General features: G+C 29.5%; 1 protein-coding gene across 2 annotated transcripts in view; it reads left to right on the top strand.

Moving 5' to 3' along the window:
* LOC107446337 (acetoacetyl-CoA synthetase) overlaps positions 1–19583 on the top strand; it is a 73453-nt gene that overhangs the window by 5732 nt on the left and 48138 nt on the right. For both annotated transcript variants that reach the window (XM_071187490.1, XM_021147617.3), the window contains exons 3-6: positions 1652–1755; positions 5564–5678; positions 13128–13238; positions 15459–15556. In XM_071187490.1, coding sequence (XP_071043591.1) covers positions 1652–1755; positions 5564–5678; positions 13128–13238; positions 15459–15556 — 428 coding nt within the window. The remainder of the gene's footprint in view (positions 1–1651; positions 1756–5563; positions 5679–13127; positions 13239–15458; positions 15557–19583) is intronic.

Genomic DNA, 19583 nt, shown 5'->3' on the forward strand with positions numbered 1-19583 from the left:
TTGACAAGACTTGTGAAACTAACTAAAGGTAACAATTTTATAAATTTAATTCAAAGGTTTTAAAAAAAAAAATTGAAATTATTCAGTATGAGCAAAACTGTGTATAATCTGCTTGCAATGAATTAAAATAAAATATATGAAAAAAAATAAGTTAAGTGAAAAAGAATTGTTGCAAAATATCATACAGAGGACAAAATAAATGTTTTTTTGAGTTATTTGACAAAGGATTTGTGACCTGAAGTTTCAAACCATGGATAATATTTGATAGTTATTTTTGAAATCGGCAAATTATCTCTTTTGATATTGATTGACGCATTATTGGAACTGTAATTTAAAGATGACAGTAATAATTTTTATACTATAAAAGAAATATTTGAGAGCAGATTTTTCATTGGATATTTTAAACCGTAGTTAAAAACAGTCAGAATTTAAATCATGGGTATGCCAATCCGGATTTTAAAATTTTTTTAAAGATTATAAAAATAAGAAATAACCTGTTGAATAATTTGAGCCTATAATGATTTCAAATAATATTCACTTAGTTGATCCCTTCCCTCATATGATGGTTATTAATACTACGCAAACAATTTCAGAGATTGATCTAGAACTTCATAAATTACCATATAAATTACATATTAATAGAATATGTTTCGAAGTAAGTTGCGATAATACAGTTTTGTAAATAATGCTCGACTGTTATCGTTCGGGATAATCTTCAAGTCTCCTCAAAGCTTGTTCTTGCCTTCAAATCTTTAGTCTTGGAAGCATTAAAATACCCGTTTGTGCTATGTCTGGCAAATATGGAGGATCACGATTTCTTTTCTCGACTGGATTAAAAACCACTTAACAAGCAACGCAATGAGATCGCACAAAATAATCATATACCATTGATGCCAACCCGGGAATCCTAAATATTATACAATATTTAGAGTGGTAGCAAAATAACAATTAAGGTAAATTTGCTTCATTTTTTCAGCACTTAATTTTCTTCAACGATTTTCAGGTTCTTTACATTCTTTCGAATTGTTTATATATTGTGATGGTCAAAACCATAGAAAATGAAATTTATTAAGTAAAAAATAAAGTGGTAAAGCATAAATTTAACTATCATTTTAAATATTCAGAAAATTTTTTCCGTTAAAATGGGAGAAGTTGGTAGGTATGCCATTTTTCTATTGAAAAACTTGGTTTATGGAGAATTGGGAATTTGCTCAACTGGCGTGATTTTAGTCTCACGTTCGTGTCCGAATTCGACTAAGAAATCGTAGCGTAAGCTCCCAACCAGAGTTCTTTCACCGGATCCATAACTAGTGCAGAAGCCAGCATTAAGTTGTATAGTGGTTTAATCTTGGGGGCCATTCACACTATATCCGATAACCCTAAGTGCGTTTGCGAATGTTTAGGAACTACATGTAAAGGAAAAGTTTCACTGCATGCAATACACGTACGTCCGATCACAGCCACAGGAGAAGATAGCATTCAATACGTCTTAGATTTTTTCTTGTTTCTTAAACCGTAAGAAACAAGATATGAGGATATCGAAGGCATCTGAATTGAAAAGCGTTCCGAAAGTTATTTCCTACAGCATAAAACAGGAGGTTTTCGAAGCAGGTTAGTCTGAATATTTTTATTAAGAATGTGTCTTTTTCAGGAGATTATTGGGATTTCCATCAATGGACTGTCGATAATATCGAAGAAACTTGGACAGAATTGTGGGAAAATTCAGGAATCATCTGCTCAAAGAAATATGAAAAGGTTTTTTTTTTTCATTTTTGAATTAAGAACCTACTTCAAATAAGTTTATTAAATATGAGAATGATATAATTTGTTTAGTGTAAAATAAAAAGCGGAACACTTTTTAACTTAACTATCGAATTTTTACGGTTAAACTGGATGCACTTTTATCAACAGGTTATTAGATTACGAGGATTCTTAAAACTGCCATTTTAAATCACGCAGTTCACTTAACACTTCAAAGGTATTTATTATCGTTTAATATTGTTAATAAAACCATATGTCAGAAAATTATCATAAATATATACTAGTAAAGATTTCTTTAATAAATTTCCTTTGATTAAGTTTGTAAATGATATAAATTCTATTTGTAATTACAATGCGTTTTTCACATATCTCTACTGTTACTCTCTTTCGAAAATTTAACCTTTCACCAGTTCATAAAACGAGGCATTTAAATAATCTGATGCTTCTTTTTATTCATAATTTTATTTTATTATATTCTATAAAAACGTAATGCTTGCACTTTTTTCTCGAAGGTACTTTAGGAAATGTATGTGAAACTGCGTTCTGTTAGTTAAGCGCAAGAATAAAATAATGCTAATAAAATAACATTTATTTCTTGCAATAATCCAGACATTTGTTTGCATTTTGATATTTTTTTTTCAGCGATTGAAACTTCATGGCTTACTCTAGGTTTGCCTGAACTCACCTTTTTTCTATTAAATTTTAAATTTGTAAGGAAGGTGAAGAGAATTTGTGACGAAAAGGTTCTCCCATGGTATGGCGTCCTCTTAAAATTATTTTTGCAAAATAAAAAATTGGGGACAATTTTTAAAATATTTGATACTTTCTTGGCTTCATCCGTTGCAAAAATTTCTATGGGTGTCTTTGGGATTTTTCATGTTATTCGTTTGATAAAAGTTCAGATACTTAAAAAATTAAGTTATGTAAGTTAAGTCATGTATTCATTTCATTTCAATACATAGAGAAGTGGAAAAAATTTATGGAAGTAAGTATACAATTTGGTTAGGTTTAAATTATTTTCTTTATTACCACGATTATTACAAAAAATGACAATTCTGAAAATGACAATTCAATATTCAAATTCAGTTTCAAACAAATTCAAACAATAATTTTATTTTAATCTTGAACAAGAGTTTTATTTTATGGAAATAAATAGCGATACATAGCTATATTTTAAAATGTAGTAAGAAAAAGATTTTTCTGAAGTTAAAATTTCCACTCAAGTTAAATGAAAATATTACTTTGCAACTATATAGTATGGTTTTTATTAGACAATTTCATAATGTGAGAAATGTATGATAATTGTGAAATTACAAATGATTAGAGTAAATTGAAAGTAAGGAAAATTAAAATATATATGCCTGTGAAATATATATAGTGAAATATACAATATATATATAGTGAATTTAAAATATATATGCCTTATAAACTAGCAAGTTTAATTGAAGTTTTGATAATATTGGCTCTTTTTTAAAAAATAAAAATAAAAATAAACATTAAAAATGATTAATGATAAAAATTTTATTTATTATATAAAATTATATAGATATAAAATTCTTTGTACGAAGAAAAAAAAGAACAAATATCAAAAAAAGTTTAGTTACTGAGGTGTTATTTTTTAATTAAATTTGAACTTTTCATTAATAAAAATCAGCTTGGCACAAAATACAATTTGGTGTAAGAGGAAGGAAAGTGGATGGTATCAGAATTTAGTTATATACTTTTATTTATTATTTCTAAGTAAATAATGAGTGGAATGATTTTATAAAACTACTGTTCCATATTTTACCACTTCACAACAATAAACAAAATTTAGTGAAATTTTATCCCCGAATTATTCTAATACCATTCAAATCTTCCCCTTGTTGATTCCAAAATCTAACAGAAAATACAAAATATAATATTAAAGAAATTATATAAAATAAATAATCCAAAATAAACAGAAAATATGAAATCTAATATTATCTAGCATCAAAACAGATGCAATATATATATATATATATATATATTTTAATCAATCTAACCTTATGTACCGCAGGAAGGACAGCGACCTTTTATATCTTCCTAACACTCGAAAAGTTGTGCAAAATAACAAAATAACGTTAGATTTTCTGGTTTTGTGATTTTATCGAATATTATGTGCAACTTCGGTATGTAATTGTAATCTGTTTAATATAGATCCAATAGTTTATTCAATAAATCAGTTTGAGGCCTTGATTGAGAAAAAATTTCCTTTTGATCAAATGAGAGGTCTATCGTTCCTTTTTGTTCTTTTTTTATTACACTCGTGCTCAAAATTTAAAAAAAAATCTTTCATTGATTACTCCAATCAGAGCTAGAGAACTGATTTAAATGAAATTTGGTATGAAGATAGGATGATATGATACTAATAAAATAACCACTCATCAGTTATAATGTACACGCATATACCCGTACGTGACATCCATCGGAGTTGGAAAATGTAAAACAACGTTTACAAAATCGAACAAAAATATCGATTAATTAGATGTTTAGTTCCTTCAAAGTTACTTTCCAACTATGAGCTGGCTGTCATTTCGTGCAGAAAAGAGGACGATTTAGGTATTCTTTTAGCCATGGGTCCTTCTCGTTTAGCAACACTAATTCCAGGCCATGTATGGCGTTGTGAGTAGATACTCTATAATAGTGGTTCCCAGCTAGGGTGTAATTCCCTCTAAGGGAGAATAACACAGTTTCAAGCTCGAAATGAGACCAGTTTAATTACAATAACTTCCTGCAGCAAATCCTGCATCCTTAGAAAATGTAATTTAGGAAAAAACTTTCCTGTAATTTTTTAGCGAGGAGTTAGATTCAAAATCCATCAAGATTTTTTTTTTTGCTTGCGGGAAAAGTTTAACATATTTTCAAAAGGAATTTCCTGTACTTGAAATTAATATTTAAGCTAAGTACATATTTGAACAGAATAAAGTCACAAAAGTTTGGTCTGCAATGTGCAACTCTTATTGTTGCAGGAGAGTTGGAGAAGAGCTATTGTTGCAGAAAAGCTATCTAAGAGTTGCAGAAAACGCTATCATGGTACTATTTCTATTTGTTTTATTAAGCCAGACTTTTCAAGTCTTGAATGTTGAAAGTTCAATGACGTTCTCAGCATTTCTGTATGCATCCGAAAATTAGTAAAGAAAAAACAATTACTGGTATCGCTTTGAACAAAAAATGGCTAAATGCATTTTTAATTTATTCTGCATAATAAATAGTTATACGATGAAAAAAAACTACAATCAAAATTTTTTTATGCTTTGTAGTTAACATATTTAAATGTATTAGGAAAAAAAATACATCTGTATAAATAAAGTATAGTTGTGTTTTGGATTTTGAGCTGAGCTACTAGCAATAGTAAGAATGGGAATGAGTCAAAATATGTTTTGGAACCACTGCTCTGTATGGTTATATAGAGCTAGGTTTCTACTCATAAATCTTATAAAGCAAGTCTGGGATGCTCAAAAAAGAGCAATTGCAACTCGTTTCTGAACGACAAGAAGTAATTGTCACAAAAATATCTAAAAAGTTTAATTTTCTGGATAACTCTGCTGGGCATGTATATCATTGAGTGTTAATTAACTCATTTTTTCTCTATTCAATGACCCCTTTTTCGTGCCTTCGGAATCCGATAGGCGTTATGCACGAGAAGGTGTATGATATTAACGTTTGAATGATTATATTGTTTTCATTATATTAACCTATCTTCATACTCAACTGCAAATATATTTGTCCTCTATCTCGGAAGTTATCGACGAAATATGAAATATGAAATCTTAATTTTTAGGTTGTTGATCTTAGCTTACCGATGACAGAAACCAAATGGTTTGAAGGTGCAAAACTCAACTATGCCGAAAATTTATTGAAATATAGAGATGATCACATTGCTTTAATACTTACAGGTGTGTAGTAAATTTTTTAAGCTTTATTTAATTTCGCATCCAATGCGTTAAGCAAGAGAACGGGGGTTAAATATAAGCCTGTCCTATTACAAAAGAAACGCTTGTAATTTCATCAATTTGGGACGGAATTAGTTTATATCTTAGGATATTCTTTATATCTCCTTATATTCCTTATAATAGAAACACTGACCACGGAGAAAAATGAATTTGAAAATTTAAGCTAAAGCGATTTAAGTATTCGCCTCTTTAGCAATGTGTGCTGTTGCTTAGCGTGAGGCCTTAGAAGAAAACATTCTTATGTTTAACAAGTGCGATTTATTTATCATTGACTACATTTAATGTAATTTAGATAACAAGAGTTGCGTCTCAACGCAACACTAGTTGGTGAGAAATTTAAAGTGAAACTTTTCGAGGTGGAAGTGGGTAAGTCCTGTTTCGATTGCTCATGTGTGTGACGACAATTCGTAAACATAGCCTCAAACGGCTAAATACAACCTATCTCCTACCCTTTTTTCAAAAATGGAAAACTAAAGATCAAGTCTCTTAGGGGCCTTCTAATCATTTAAAGTATCCTCAGTTGAAATGGAATTTGTTGAGAAGTTGAAGATGAAGTACTTCTCGGCGAATCAGCTGAACTTGGTTTTTTAGTTGGAGTTGATTGACGAGTTTCCTGTGTTAATTTGCCTAGCCCAGAGTGTTCTTGGATGTCTCTATCAAGATCAGAGGCAGTAAGAGAAATATTAGCAGAGCTGATGCGTGGAGTTTTACTGGTTAAATTTATTTGTGGAACGTGAATAGTCTTTTCCGAGATCTGGTCTCCAGTTGGTCACATTTGGTCCACGCGATTTCTATAAAATGTACCTTGCACATGAACTGTGCAATGAAGAGCTCTATTTTTGCTGATTACAGTTCCAAATTTTCACCTTGAGTTGAATAAACGATAGACTCAAATAGCTACATTATCACCTTCGTGAAAAACATGATCTTGGATGGTACATGGGTTTTTTTTCTCATATTTTTCTTGTCATCGACAAGATCTTTTCTATTTTAGGAGGAACATCGTCTATTTTAAGTCTAATGTCTCTCTGGAGAAGAAGCATAGCCGGGCTAATCATGGTTTTCATATTACGAACCTTGCAATATTGCATAGGAATGTACTAACCTTTTGCTAGATATTTTCTGCAAAGTTCTGCTTGACACGGAGAGTTTGCTTTAATGTGTGTACATAGTCAGCGGATGCCTCGAGGGGTCGTGGCGTGGCGGCTGTCTCTCGGTGCCACGCTCCTAGGGAGTCGTCTGTAGCTGAGTATGGCACCGCAGCACCGACTCGGGTTCGTCCCATTCGGCCTCCTCTGCTCATCGAAGATTGTGTTGCTCCATGTCGTGTGTGACTCGGGGCCATGAATCCTCGCGTCCATGCACCGCTGGGTCCTCCGACTGATTCGAGGGTTGCCGCAATTGACGGTCTTTAGTATTCCTAGGGGGCGTGACAGGGTCAAGCCAAGCTTGATGTGCGTACATAGAGCTCTGCTTGTCCGTTGCTGGCTGGTTTGAAAGTGACACAAGTCAAAGTGCTGGCTTTCTGCCATTGCCTCGAACGAATATTCGGAGCAAAAAATTAGATTTGCATCTTCTTTTAATTCAAGTTTACACTCATAATTTTTAATTTCTTCCATTTTATCAGTAAAAACACTTTGAAATTCTTTTAGAAGTTTTGAGGGCTTATTATTAGCACTAATATTAACAGTACTCTTAATTTTTTGCAGTTCAGTCTAAAGGAATTTCATATAACAATTCTCTATCAAAAATAGTATTCAGCATCAATTTGATTTTGTTTAATATGCTTATTTTGTTTACATGGCAGAAAAACTTGCTTTTGAAAAATGCCCTACTTTATGACATTAGTAACATTGTTGCAGATTAAAATTCACATTATTTTGAGGAATGATCACACCTCCTACAACGATAACAGAGTTATTTTTAACTTTCTGTTTGTTAGACATGAACTGTTTCAGTTCTTTTTTCCTGTTAGCCTTAAATTTTTTCACATCTGCAGGCTGCCCATTAAGTTCTTGGGTGCCCTTGCTAGCCTTTTCCATGATAAAAGCAATTTTACTCAAGATCACTTTTTTTGAAACGCCTGTCTAATGTTCTGGCACGATCGTTAAGGCAGAATTGTGTTTGGCAGTTCTTGTTAATAATTGAATGTTACCAATGAATGATGTTCAGCTAAATAAGCATTAATACTTTTGATTAAGAAAAATAAAATAAAGTAATACGAAGAAAATATATAAATTAAATAAGCTTGGAATAAATAATGCCTTTGGGTGAAGATAATCTTTATGAGTGCCTTTTAGGGTTTCAAAATCAGCTTGAACTGAATTGTTGGGTGCCAAAATTTTTTTTAACAAACTATTCAAATTAGCTGATAAATTGGAAGTCGAAGTTTTTACTCTTTTTTTTTACCTGCAACGTTTTGTATGTCCAAAAAAGTCACAAAACACTAAAAATACAAGATAAAAAACAAATTTCTTGAGAATCAGCGAATTTCTCAAAACTTATACCTGTTGCGTTATTTTTGGTTTTAGTTTCTTCTTTCGGCTGCAGTGTCTACATTAACAGCTTATTCTGTTCTATTAGTTGAGAGACGATGTCTTCCATTTGGAAAAAGAAATGAATTGTCCTATCTGGAGAGGTTTTTAAGAACGAAAATTATATTACCCATCTTCAGATACTTGCAACCTTAATCCAAATCAGTTTCGTTTTGAAAGTGAAGCGAAGATATTTTACATTTATTTAGTATCGTGTGTGTGTGTGTTGTTCCTTGTGAGTGGGGTTTTAGAAGAAGACACTCTTATATTTAACAAGCACGATATAATTAATACAAGATAACAAGCATTTATAATTAACAACATTAATTTAGAACACAGGAGTTGCCACTTAAAACAAAACTAGCTGGTGAGGAATCTAAAGTGAAATATCTCGAGTAGGAAGAGGGAAAGTCCCGATTCGATTGCGGATGTGTGTGACAACATTACCACACGGTGTATTGGCCTAGTAGTAAACTACTTACCAGACAGTAAGACTTTGGGATTCAATTCGCGCTTCCGATCATTGTTTCCTTTTTTCTTCCCTTTTTCAATAAAGATTGTTTTTTTCTGTTTCCAAATAGTAACAACTTAAATATAAATTATTTTATTTCATTTGCTTGATGTTTAAAATACTGTAATAATGTAGCTTTTCAATAAAATAATAATGGTATTAGTATTTATAAAAAATGCTTATAGCGACAAAAAGGTTTAAAAAATAAATTTTAATTGCACATTTTTCATAGAGACTAATATAGATGATAATTATCGCAAAAAGTGAATAAAAATTGGTTGGCATCATGTCCAATCAATAAGAGATGTTTGGGTATATGGGGTTGGGTATGATGTTTAGGTTATCATCTGGAATATCAAGAGTCAGAAAAGGGTTGATCCAATATATGGGGTTGATTAGAGGTCGATGAATGAATGCTGTTCATTTACAAATTTATTGACAACGAAGTAGTATATTCAATTTTCGTTTGGCATACCATCTGTAATATCAATATAGTAAGTAAATTTTTATAACAGATTATACCTTATTTAATTTCTTATTACAGCATTTTTTTTTAAAAATAATTATTCATCAATCTAAAAAAAAAAAAAATTAATTTTAAATAATAAATTTTCCAATCACGTTAAAAATATTGACAGTCATTTGCAAGCCGAAGTAGCTAAATTATTAGTTGATCTTGAAGGAAAGATGCTCTTTAATAATTTGACAGGGAGTGCATTTTGGATGATTATAGATATTTCGCAGAAATTTCCGAAACTTTGTAATGAGGGATTTCTATTTTAATTGCATTCTAATGGCAATTTAATTGCATATGGTTGAAATTGGCTTTAGTCTTGCTAATTCTATTTTTTTTAAAAAAAACAGAGAAATAAATTGAATGAGAGCTCTGAGGAGATTTAAAACTAAAACTAACAAATTTCGAACAAATTGCTGATCTAGTCAAGGGTATCCTTCTCATCTATTTATATAAAAATTTTATTTTGTCAAAATAAAATAAATCCTTTAAGAAAGATATAATTTTTTTTTCTTTTTATATTTTTTTATAGGGTAGATAAATAAGAGAATTCTAAAATTTTTGGGGTGGTCGATGATCAAATGAGTTATGTAGCCAATGTTAATGTATGTCAACAACATTTTTGAAGTGATTCTTGAAATACATACTTCATTAACAATCAAAAAGATTCAACTATCAATTGTCCTTTAAAAGCGTTTCAATATTATATAATCAAAAGAAGTTTGGTTGCAAAATCTAATCTTATCATTTTATTAAATAATAAGATAAGATTCTTATTACATCTTATCATTTAATAAACAAAAATGAAGCTGAACAATTGCTTTTTTTTATGTACAGTCACCGGAGAATTTATTTCTTGATTTTGTTTGATTAAATATACATAATTCTGTTAACGCTTTTCAAGATTTTTGACATGCTTTTAGGAATAAACGTCATGAAGGCAATGAAACGTGTAAAATTTTGAAAAACCATTTTATATCTAACTTTTTCATTGCTGTAAGGAAATATTATTTAAACATTATTATTTTACTGAAAGATTCAATTATTGCCGTTTAAATCATAAGTAATATGTCTAATAAGTAAAAAACAAAGTACAATAAATATTATGAATAATTTTATATTAAAATTAGTACTTTTTGTAAACAGAAATATTCTTTATTAAAAAGTAAAAAAAGTAAATAATAAAAATAAAATAAAATAGATCCACAAGGCGAATTGAATTAGGAGTGTAGTAATTACTTTACCACTGACTGCCGTTTGTGGAGTAGAAAATTGCCTAGTATATATAAAGTGTGCCTGAATTTTCAAATGAGTTTTTCTCGGAATCGACTGGCCACCACGCTTTATTGTATTCTAGAGGTATATGTCAACCATTTAGGTATATGTCAAGTTTCATCCCGAAATTAATTTCCCAAGCCATGCGCTACCCTTGTTAAATTGTTTTTCATAACCTAAGATCAATACATAGGTAAAGTATACCTTTTTAACTTCACTTTTCCACTCCGCACAAAATGCACTAATGTTTTTGATTAAAAGAAATTTAAATTCGGTCAATTATTTCCTGAACTACTGGGCATATATGAATAACATTTTGTACAAACGATGGTTAATATGTTACAAGTAACGTAACTAATCAATACATCCGATAAACATGCATGATCTTGCTCTACAGTCACAAATTAAAATATACTGTACTTTTACAATGCTGCAAAAAATATAATTTCAAAGACATGTATATTTCCTTGCTTCTTGCATAAAATTATATAAATAATATTGATTGCTAACAAATAATAATAATGAACTGATTTTGAGATATTGATTCAGAATATTTAAAAACACTACCTTGAAAATCAAATATATATATATATCTTTTAAAGAAGACAAGAAAAACAAATGTAAAAGATAAAGTTCCATATCATATTGAAAATTACAACATAATTATGTATATTGTACAATATAATTATGTATATGGTACGTACAAACAGCGTTTGTGCATACATTGTATATATAGGAATTACAAATTGTACGTTCAAGCGTGCGTACATTCTATGTACATAAAAATATGTAAACTCATACATACTTACATAATGAATTTGCATATACTATACAATCGTTATAACTTGTAATCGTATAGTTTGATTACAAGTAATCACAATTACATGTAATCAAATTACATGCAATCATGATTACATGTAATCATATATTTTGATTACTTGTAATCATAATTACCCGTAATCGTTTTTGTTGTGATTACTTGCAATCGAAATTACTTGGAATCATGATTAAAGTTGTAATCAAAATTTTGATTACAGCTGTAATCAAGATTACAAGTAGTTGATTACTGTAATCAATATTGTAATCATGATTACAGCTGTAATCGAAATTTTTTGAAAGTTGTAATCACGATTACAAGTAATTGATTATTGTAATCGACTATGTAATCATGATTACAGCTGTAATCAGACTCTTTAATCATAATTATAAGTAATTGATTACTGTAATTGAAAAATGTTATCGATTACATTTTTGCTCTACTCTGATGTAATCAAAAATTTTGATTGCTTGTAATCATGATTACTTATAATCGTGATTACAAGTAATTGATTACATAGCTGTTATTATCTGTAATCAATTACAGTTGTAATCGATTACTGTAATCGACGACCAACTCTGGTAAATAATGCATGTATCTTCTGTATATATTCTGATAAGTATTTTAAATATATTTATGAAAAGGCTGCTGCGTTAAGTTTTAAAAAAAATCTTGAAAATCATTATAAATAAGAGCTAGGGAAAGTTTTTCTTTAAAATCAAGTCGTTGAAATTACAATTTAAATCACAGCTTTTAGACATTTGATTTAAATTATTGACACTTATTTTATTTAACTCCCTTTAAATTCATCATTTTTTGCTAAAGTCTATTGCAAAACAATAGTAATTTTTATAAAAAATCAATTTTGAACTACAACTATCGCTTTTCTACATAAATTGTGAAAATTTTGATACAAGTTATCGTTGTATTCATTTTTATATTCATTATTTTATGCTTATTTATTTCATAGAGTTCATGAAATTCAGAACAATTCATTTGTTTTCTGTATTATTTAAATTAACGAGGCAGACAGATCACAATCAGTCTCAATAAAATTCCGATAAAGAAATTAAATAAAATCTGCTATCGGAAAATATAATGAGAAATGTGAAATGATAATTAATTCTTTATAACACATGAGTTTAATTCGTTCTTTTGAAATCATGTAACTTTCAAGAATTTTATAACAGCCGACCCAATTTTGAGTTTGCGGCTACCAATGTTCAACTGTATAGCTTTGTAATTTTGAACTCAATCTAGATGACAAGGGAACTGCTGGATCAATTATCGGGAGATATTTGCCTTCGTGGAGGACTTTTCGATGGAACTAACTTGCATTTGCCTTACATGGAGAGAAAAATCTCGACCCACAGTTAGATGGGCGACAAAGGGTCTCTAACCCATGTTCCGTCTACCACTGAGGGTATATTACGTCTGCACTGTGATCGGTGCGTACTTTTAACAATTGTCAAAATGACAATTGATTAAAAGGTTTTAGTGAATATTATCAGAATTAGCTTTTTTAAAAGACTCAAAGTTACGATGTAGTTCAGCCTCGTTCCAGAATAACAGAACCGATTAAACTTTTTCTTCACATTCTAAATGAACGTTATACTCGGGTTTAAACTTTGAGTGATGCCCTCAACACCTCAGGAATACAAACAGACATCTAATATATCTTCCTTTTACTCTTTATTATCAAGTGAAGTTATCTTTTAAATGTTTTACTGTTGATTTTCAGGAGAAGATCGAGAAGTTGAGAAGCTAACCTATTCTCAGTTGTATGAAGAAACAAAATTATATGTTGCTGCTTTCAGAAAGTTTGGCCTTCGAAAGGGAGATATTGTAATGTGTAGGTAATCAACTTTCTGAAATACTCATGTTTAATTGAACTATTGATTTTCTTGATGAAAAATGCAAATAATAATATTAAATTAAAAAAGAAAGCTCCAAGATTCAATTTCGCATTTTAAAATCTAGGATAGGATAAGTCTAAGATAGGATAATAAATACTTTTTAAAAAGAAGAAATTACGAATTAAAAATAAAAATGTAGCTCATCTGAAAGACGCCCGCTGGCTGAGTGGTTGTGCTTCGCGCGCTCGTGCCACAGGTCCTGGGTTCGATCCTCGGGCCGGGCAAGGTTGACTCAGCCTTTCATCCCTTCAGTGGGTCGATAAATGAGTATCAGGCATGCTTGGGAACTAAACACTGGGGGTTCCGCGTTCGGCTGACCAACTAACCGGAACATCTGCGCCCCAGAGGTCAAGAAAACTGAGATGGGCACAGTAGGCCTTGGGCCCTCAATGGGCTGTCGCACCACTAAGTTTAGTTTTAGTTCATGTGAAAGAATACCTCTTTGATTCGATTCTTAACTGTTGCACAAAATTTCAGAAGTAGTTTACAGAAATACTTAGGTAATATAAATGATGTTAATAATAATTAAAATCCTCAGTCAGGAGTTTAGTGTTATTACTGATAAATTAATATTTAATCCAATGACTGAAATATTTTTGAATTCTAAGCTAAATATATATTTTTACTTCGTGTTAAACGACATAATTGCATTTGCTGAACCCGAAATTTGAAATAAATCTGGTCTATAGTTACTTAGAAATAACAACTTTAATAGATTATAAGATTTTTTTCAAGTTTTATTGTTAAATTGCTTTATTATATTATTTTAATTTTGAGTTTTAGCGTTCTAAACCTCATGTAGTTTATCAACATATGGAATATATGCTTAGTTTATTATTCGGAACAGTTTCGATCATTAGAAAAATTGAATCATCATTAAAAATTGTACGCTTAAGAATATTTAAATATATGTTTTTTGTATGGGAAAATGTTATAATTGGCTTATTTAGTTATAGAAAAATTACATTTCAACCATGTTTACAAATTTTTAACAATTCTCTACGCTAGTAGGCTTTCACGATTCTTTATACTCTACAGATTTTAAAAGTGAAGAACCCGTATCTCTCTATAGGGCAGTTTTCAAAAAGTGGATGCATAACACAGATTTAAACTGTAAGTTCTAAAAACAATTAAATTAAAATTTAATTCACAATAAAAGTTTTGGAGTAAATTTATAATTCTGTCAAGTGACAAAGATTGACATAATTTATATTGCAAAAGTTTTCTATAATTACCTAAAACAAATATTTTTATAACCAAAAAGATCCTGATTGGATCTATTATGATGCTAACTGAGCCAATGCAAGACGAAATTTTATTTAAATCGTGTATATAGATGTTTATAAATAAAAATAAGAATATATTAAGTTTAAATAGGACGTTTACTTTTTAAAATCCTATGGCAACGATGGATAAATTACATTTGACTGTGTAAAAGATTTTAAGAAAAAAAAATCATCGTTTTAATGCGTGTCCAAAGAGACTGTGTTATTATTTTAACGAAAAATAGATTAAGTGTCATTTAATATCCAAAAATAATCCAACATATTTTCTATTTTCTTTATCCATTTAATTTTTTCCATATTTAGTATTTAGAAGTATTTATCTATTTTCTTTATGTTTTTTATGAAATATTTCTGCAATTAAGTGCCATTTTCTTACACGTGAAATATAGGATTGTCCAAAAAATGTAACGTATACACCGCCAACAGTTTTCCCTTTAAATTTACTATTTAATATAATCTGAAAACTCATCGAAAATAGTTATTATAGTGTTAATTTTAATTAAATAGAAAAGTACATTGCATAAGTAGGGAATATGTACTGCACATAAAATAAATATAAATTGAAATCAGAATTAACTGCTGCTGTTAATGTTGTTATTTGTTAATTGTTTCTGCACTTTGTGGGGAGCCCCATAAAAAGAAAATTTACGAAGCATTTTTTTTTTGCGAAAGCTTCTGTTTCGGACATGTAACTGAAGAAAAGTTAGTGGTAAATAATTATTATGTCTTAGGTTTGAGAACTAAGGAGGTAGTTGCACGTAAAAATTCAATAGTTTTGGTTTTCTTGTCTTTTTCTACGATGCACTTACTGTATATCCTTTTAGTTACATTAGTAAAATTGTGTTTGAAGCATTATCTTATAATTTCCAGGTTTCATGTCCAATAGAAAAGAAGCCATCTTGGGAATGTTGGCAACAGTCAGTATTGGAGCTATATGGACGGGTGCTTTACCTCAACTGGGGCCTGAGGTGATATTCTATCATTTAATGCATTTTTTTAAAATCACTGTTGATGAACAGCTAATATAAATAGTATATGCTAAGCTGCTAACTCGGCATTCTTTAACTCTTCACAAAGTTTAGTGTGATAGTAAAATAATGTTTAAGCAAGTAAATGATCCTCCAGCACTTTAAAATATCACAACATGCTAATCAAGAATCATTGGATATTGTATAATTTTAATTCGCTTTCTTTTTAATTCATTATGGATGAACAGCTGACACAAACAGCGTATGCTAGGCATCAAATTTGGCATTTTTAACTCTCTGCATTATTTAAAGTTGAAGGGAAATAACGTCTAAGTGTAAATGATTTTTACAATCCGAATCTGTACAGAAAACATAAATTATTTAAATGTCATGGTGGTAAAAGTAATTTTAAATTAAATGTTAAGGCATGAATTTGGGAACTACTTTATATTCAGGGTGTACAGTGTGCCGAAAAATTAATAAATAAAATGAATAAGTAAAATAAATAAAATAAAATAAATAAACGGACCACCCTGAATAACTTTCTAGGACTAGGACTCAATCTTCATGGCTCGAGGGGGTGACTCATGGTTCGAGGTTCATATATGCTAATTAGTAAGTGCAGACGATGTTTTCAGTTATGCAATCAGACACAAAAACGTATTTTCTCTGAATAAACATACCATTCGGACATCTAATCCCCAAAACATAGAGGCAATCTGGGAAATTTGGTCCCTGTAGTTTGGTCAGGAGCGTTCTCTAAAGTTTGGATCCCTCAATGTTAATTTTACTTTTTGCGTATTTCGCTATATCTCGAGAACTTTTAAGCGAATTGAAAAATTTTTGAAAATAATTATAAAATTCGTTTATCCAAAAATAATTTCATGCAAAATATAACTTTTAGAAAATATTTATTATCTTCTACTATTTTATTTAATAATAGTCAAAAAATGTGGAGATGGTTAATTTTTTTACATCATTTTATAAAATGCAATTTTATATGGCATTATACAAATTTTGCTCGAAAGTGGTCGAATAAGTCCTAGGTAATCAAATTTTAAAGAAGTCGTGCATTTAAAATTTGAATTCTCAGGTTCTATTCGAACGATTTCGCATGATTTGAATATTAAAAATAATTTTTTGCTTGGAATCGGAATCTTTTTATAAACGAATTTCCTAATTGCGTATTAAAGTTTTTCAACTTGTTTAACACTGAACATACCATAACCGGCCATATGATCGTTTAAAAACTTTTGCATCAAAAATGCGCTTCTGATCTTATCGTTTTTGCGCATTTAACCTCATGACTTTTTCTAACAATTATGTATAATTAATATTCTATTATAATCTTTTTTTGTATTTTGTTTGTGTCGAATAACACTTGTCGTATACCTATTTCTACTACAACTGGTCATTTGAACGGGAGAACAATTTATTGCTTTATAAGGTTATCGGATCAGAAATTATGATGTAATGCGTGTTCACGTATTGCATTCGATTAGTTGCACATTTATACAAAGACTGTTGCGTAATTAGTTCAATCAGAATAACTGTGTATTCAAATTTCAAGAAAGTACCAAAAATATTAGATTGGCATATTTGTGTAAGAAAAAGTGACAAAAACTAAATGTTTCGGTGAGTAGCTTATATTTTATTTTGATAGCTTTACTTCATTTCTAACTAAGTGTTAGTTTCTACCTAGGAAAATGTCAAAAAAATCAAGAGAGTACAAGTTCATAGAAGAAATTATATTAATTATAAGAATAATTATAAAAATTATAATTCTTATAATTCTTATATATTCGTATAATTATAAGAATAATTATAAAAATTATAATTCTTATATATTCGTATAATTATAAGAATAATTATAAAAATTATAATTCTTATAATTCTTATATATTCGTATAATTATAAGAATAATTATAAAAATTATAATTCTTATAATTCTTATATATTCGTATAATTATAAGAATAATTATAAGAATTATAGAAATAATAATAATTAGAAGAAATATGTTTGCTGAAAATGTACAATGGAAACACCCTGTATATGCAAAAAATGCGTTGAGCAATGAATTAAAAATTCTTATTCTTTGTGTTCAAAATACAATAAAAATTGGCAATATACAATTTTGTTTAATTTAAAAAATGTTTTTTTTTTAGTTTCATTCCTTCCTAACATCCATATTTCTTACATTCAATCAAGAAAACCTGTCATTTGACAGGCTATGGTAGAAGTAGGTATACAGTAAATGTTGGTATGTTTAGTGTTCTTGAGATATATCGAAATACGCTAAAAGTAACATTTACAATAAGGAGTCTTTTATCGCTCAAGCTATGGGGATCATATTTTTCAGATTGTGGTTACCCCTATATTTTAAGGGTAAAAAACCAAATCCGGCGAAAAAAATGTATGCTGTTATTAGAGGAAGTGCGCTTCGTGTCTGATTTATTAACTTAAAATATCGTCTGCACCAACTAATTAGCATATTTAAGGTCACTTCCTCAAATTATTTTTTTTTGCGCACTCTACAATCCAGTAACTTCTAGGTTTCATTTCCTATCGAAAAAAAGTTATTTTGTCAAAGTTGGCTACCATCATTATTGGAGCTACGTAAACGGAGTATATCTTAATTCTGTAACTATGCAGAGGCTCTAGTGTTAGTGATAATTTAACCGGAGAGCTTTGATAGAGCTGTGATTGATCATTGTGGTCAAATGCACTTTTTTGTGCTAATTTGACAAATTGCGTCAATTTTGCAAATTACGTCAATTTTGAATTACGCACAATTTTCTTTGTTTTCTGTTATTAAAATAATTATAATTTCAGATAAGGTTGTTAAATATTTGTTATACAGGATTCTCTTGGAAATGAAACTATAACGAAATCAGAATTTGTAGTTTCTTTTAAGCGTTTATTGTTGCAGACTTTGAAATTCTGCAAATTTGCTCATAATGTTGAGAAATATAAAATTATGCAATTTATCACATTTCATTAAATAGTAATAATGTATAATCACCATTTAATAAAATCGGACGAATCAATAGCCATTTTCATATTTGGTTCAAATTTAACTGAGCTTCACGAAGCTCTTTTGATACTGAAAATAAAACGGACAGTTAAGGTGACTTACCCTTGAGGCAAAGCTATAATTCTAAGTTAAACATACTTTTTTCCCCGTAAAGAGTTATTTGGCCAATTGAACGGACAAATAACTTTAATATTTTTAAACTTTTTTTAAAAATTGCCAATTTTGCGAGATTTTCCCACTTTGATGAAAATTGTCCATTGCTAATTTTTATGAACCGAAACTTTTTAAATATTAAAAAATGGATTCACAGACACTTTTTATTTTCACAAAACTGTGGCTTTTCACTATATTGATATTTTGCGTGATTATCAAAACTAGCATAGAAAGCGTTGCTCAAAGATAGGCTTAACTCGTTCTAAGGACTATAAATTACTATTGCAAACCCACTAATCAAAGAATGAAACTGATTTACAAATTCAGAAAAAGACTATATAAGTAAATAACATTTAAAATAATAAATCAAAATGAGAAAGAGTTTAAAGCAGCTAAAATCATATTTGCTTTTATTTTAATTTAAAAAGTCAGAAATACTAATCTAGCAGAAAACAAAACAATTTATAAGATTGAGTGTTGGCAAGACAGGACTTCATCCGGGAACACACTGCTTGCCAACACACAGGAGCTTTTCTGTTGCCAATGGTAATACCGAAAACTATAGCAAACCCACAGCAGTTAAGAAAATAGCATATTATTTACAAAGAAAGTCATTTCATGTGATGACAGATTTCGAAAATTGCTTGCGTGTTTACGCTATTTTTTAAACTAAATTTAAAAGAAAGAGAAAACTCAACAAGCAAAATTTACCTTTAAAAGTCATTGTTCTTTGATAAAAATTGCTGACTTTTAAGGAATTTTATTTTAATTTGTCCTTGTAAGAACAAAACAAAAACTTTAATATAAAATATTGTTAAATGGGAATAGATTATATTTAT

This window comes from Parasteatoda tepidariorum, chromosome X1 (genome assembly GCF_043381705.1).
Source record: "Parasteatoda tepidariorum isolate YZ-2023 chromosome X1, CAS_Ptep_4.0, whole genome shotgun sequence".
In the NCBI taxonomy this organism is placed as follows: Eukaryota; Metazoa; Arthropoda; class Arachnida; order Araneae; family Theridiidae; genus Parasteatoda; species Parasteatoda tepidariorum.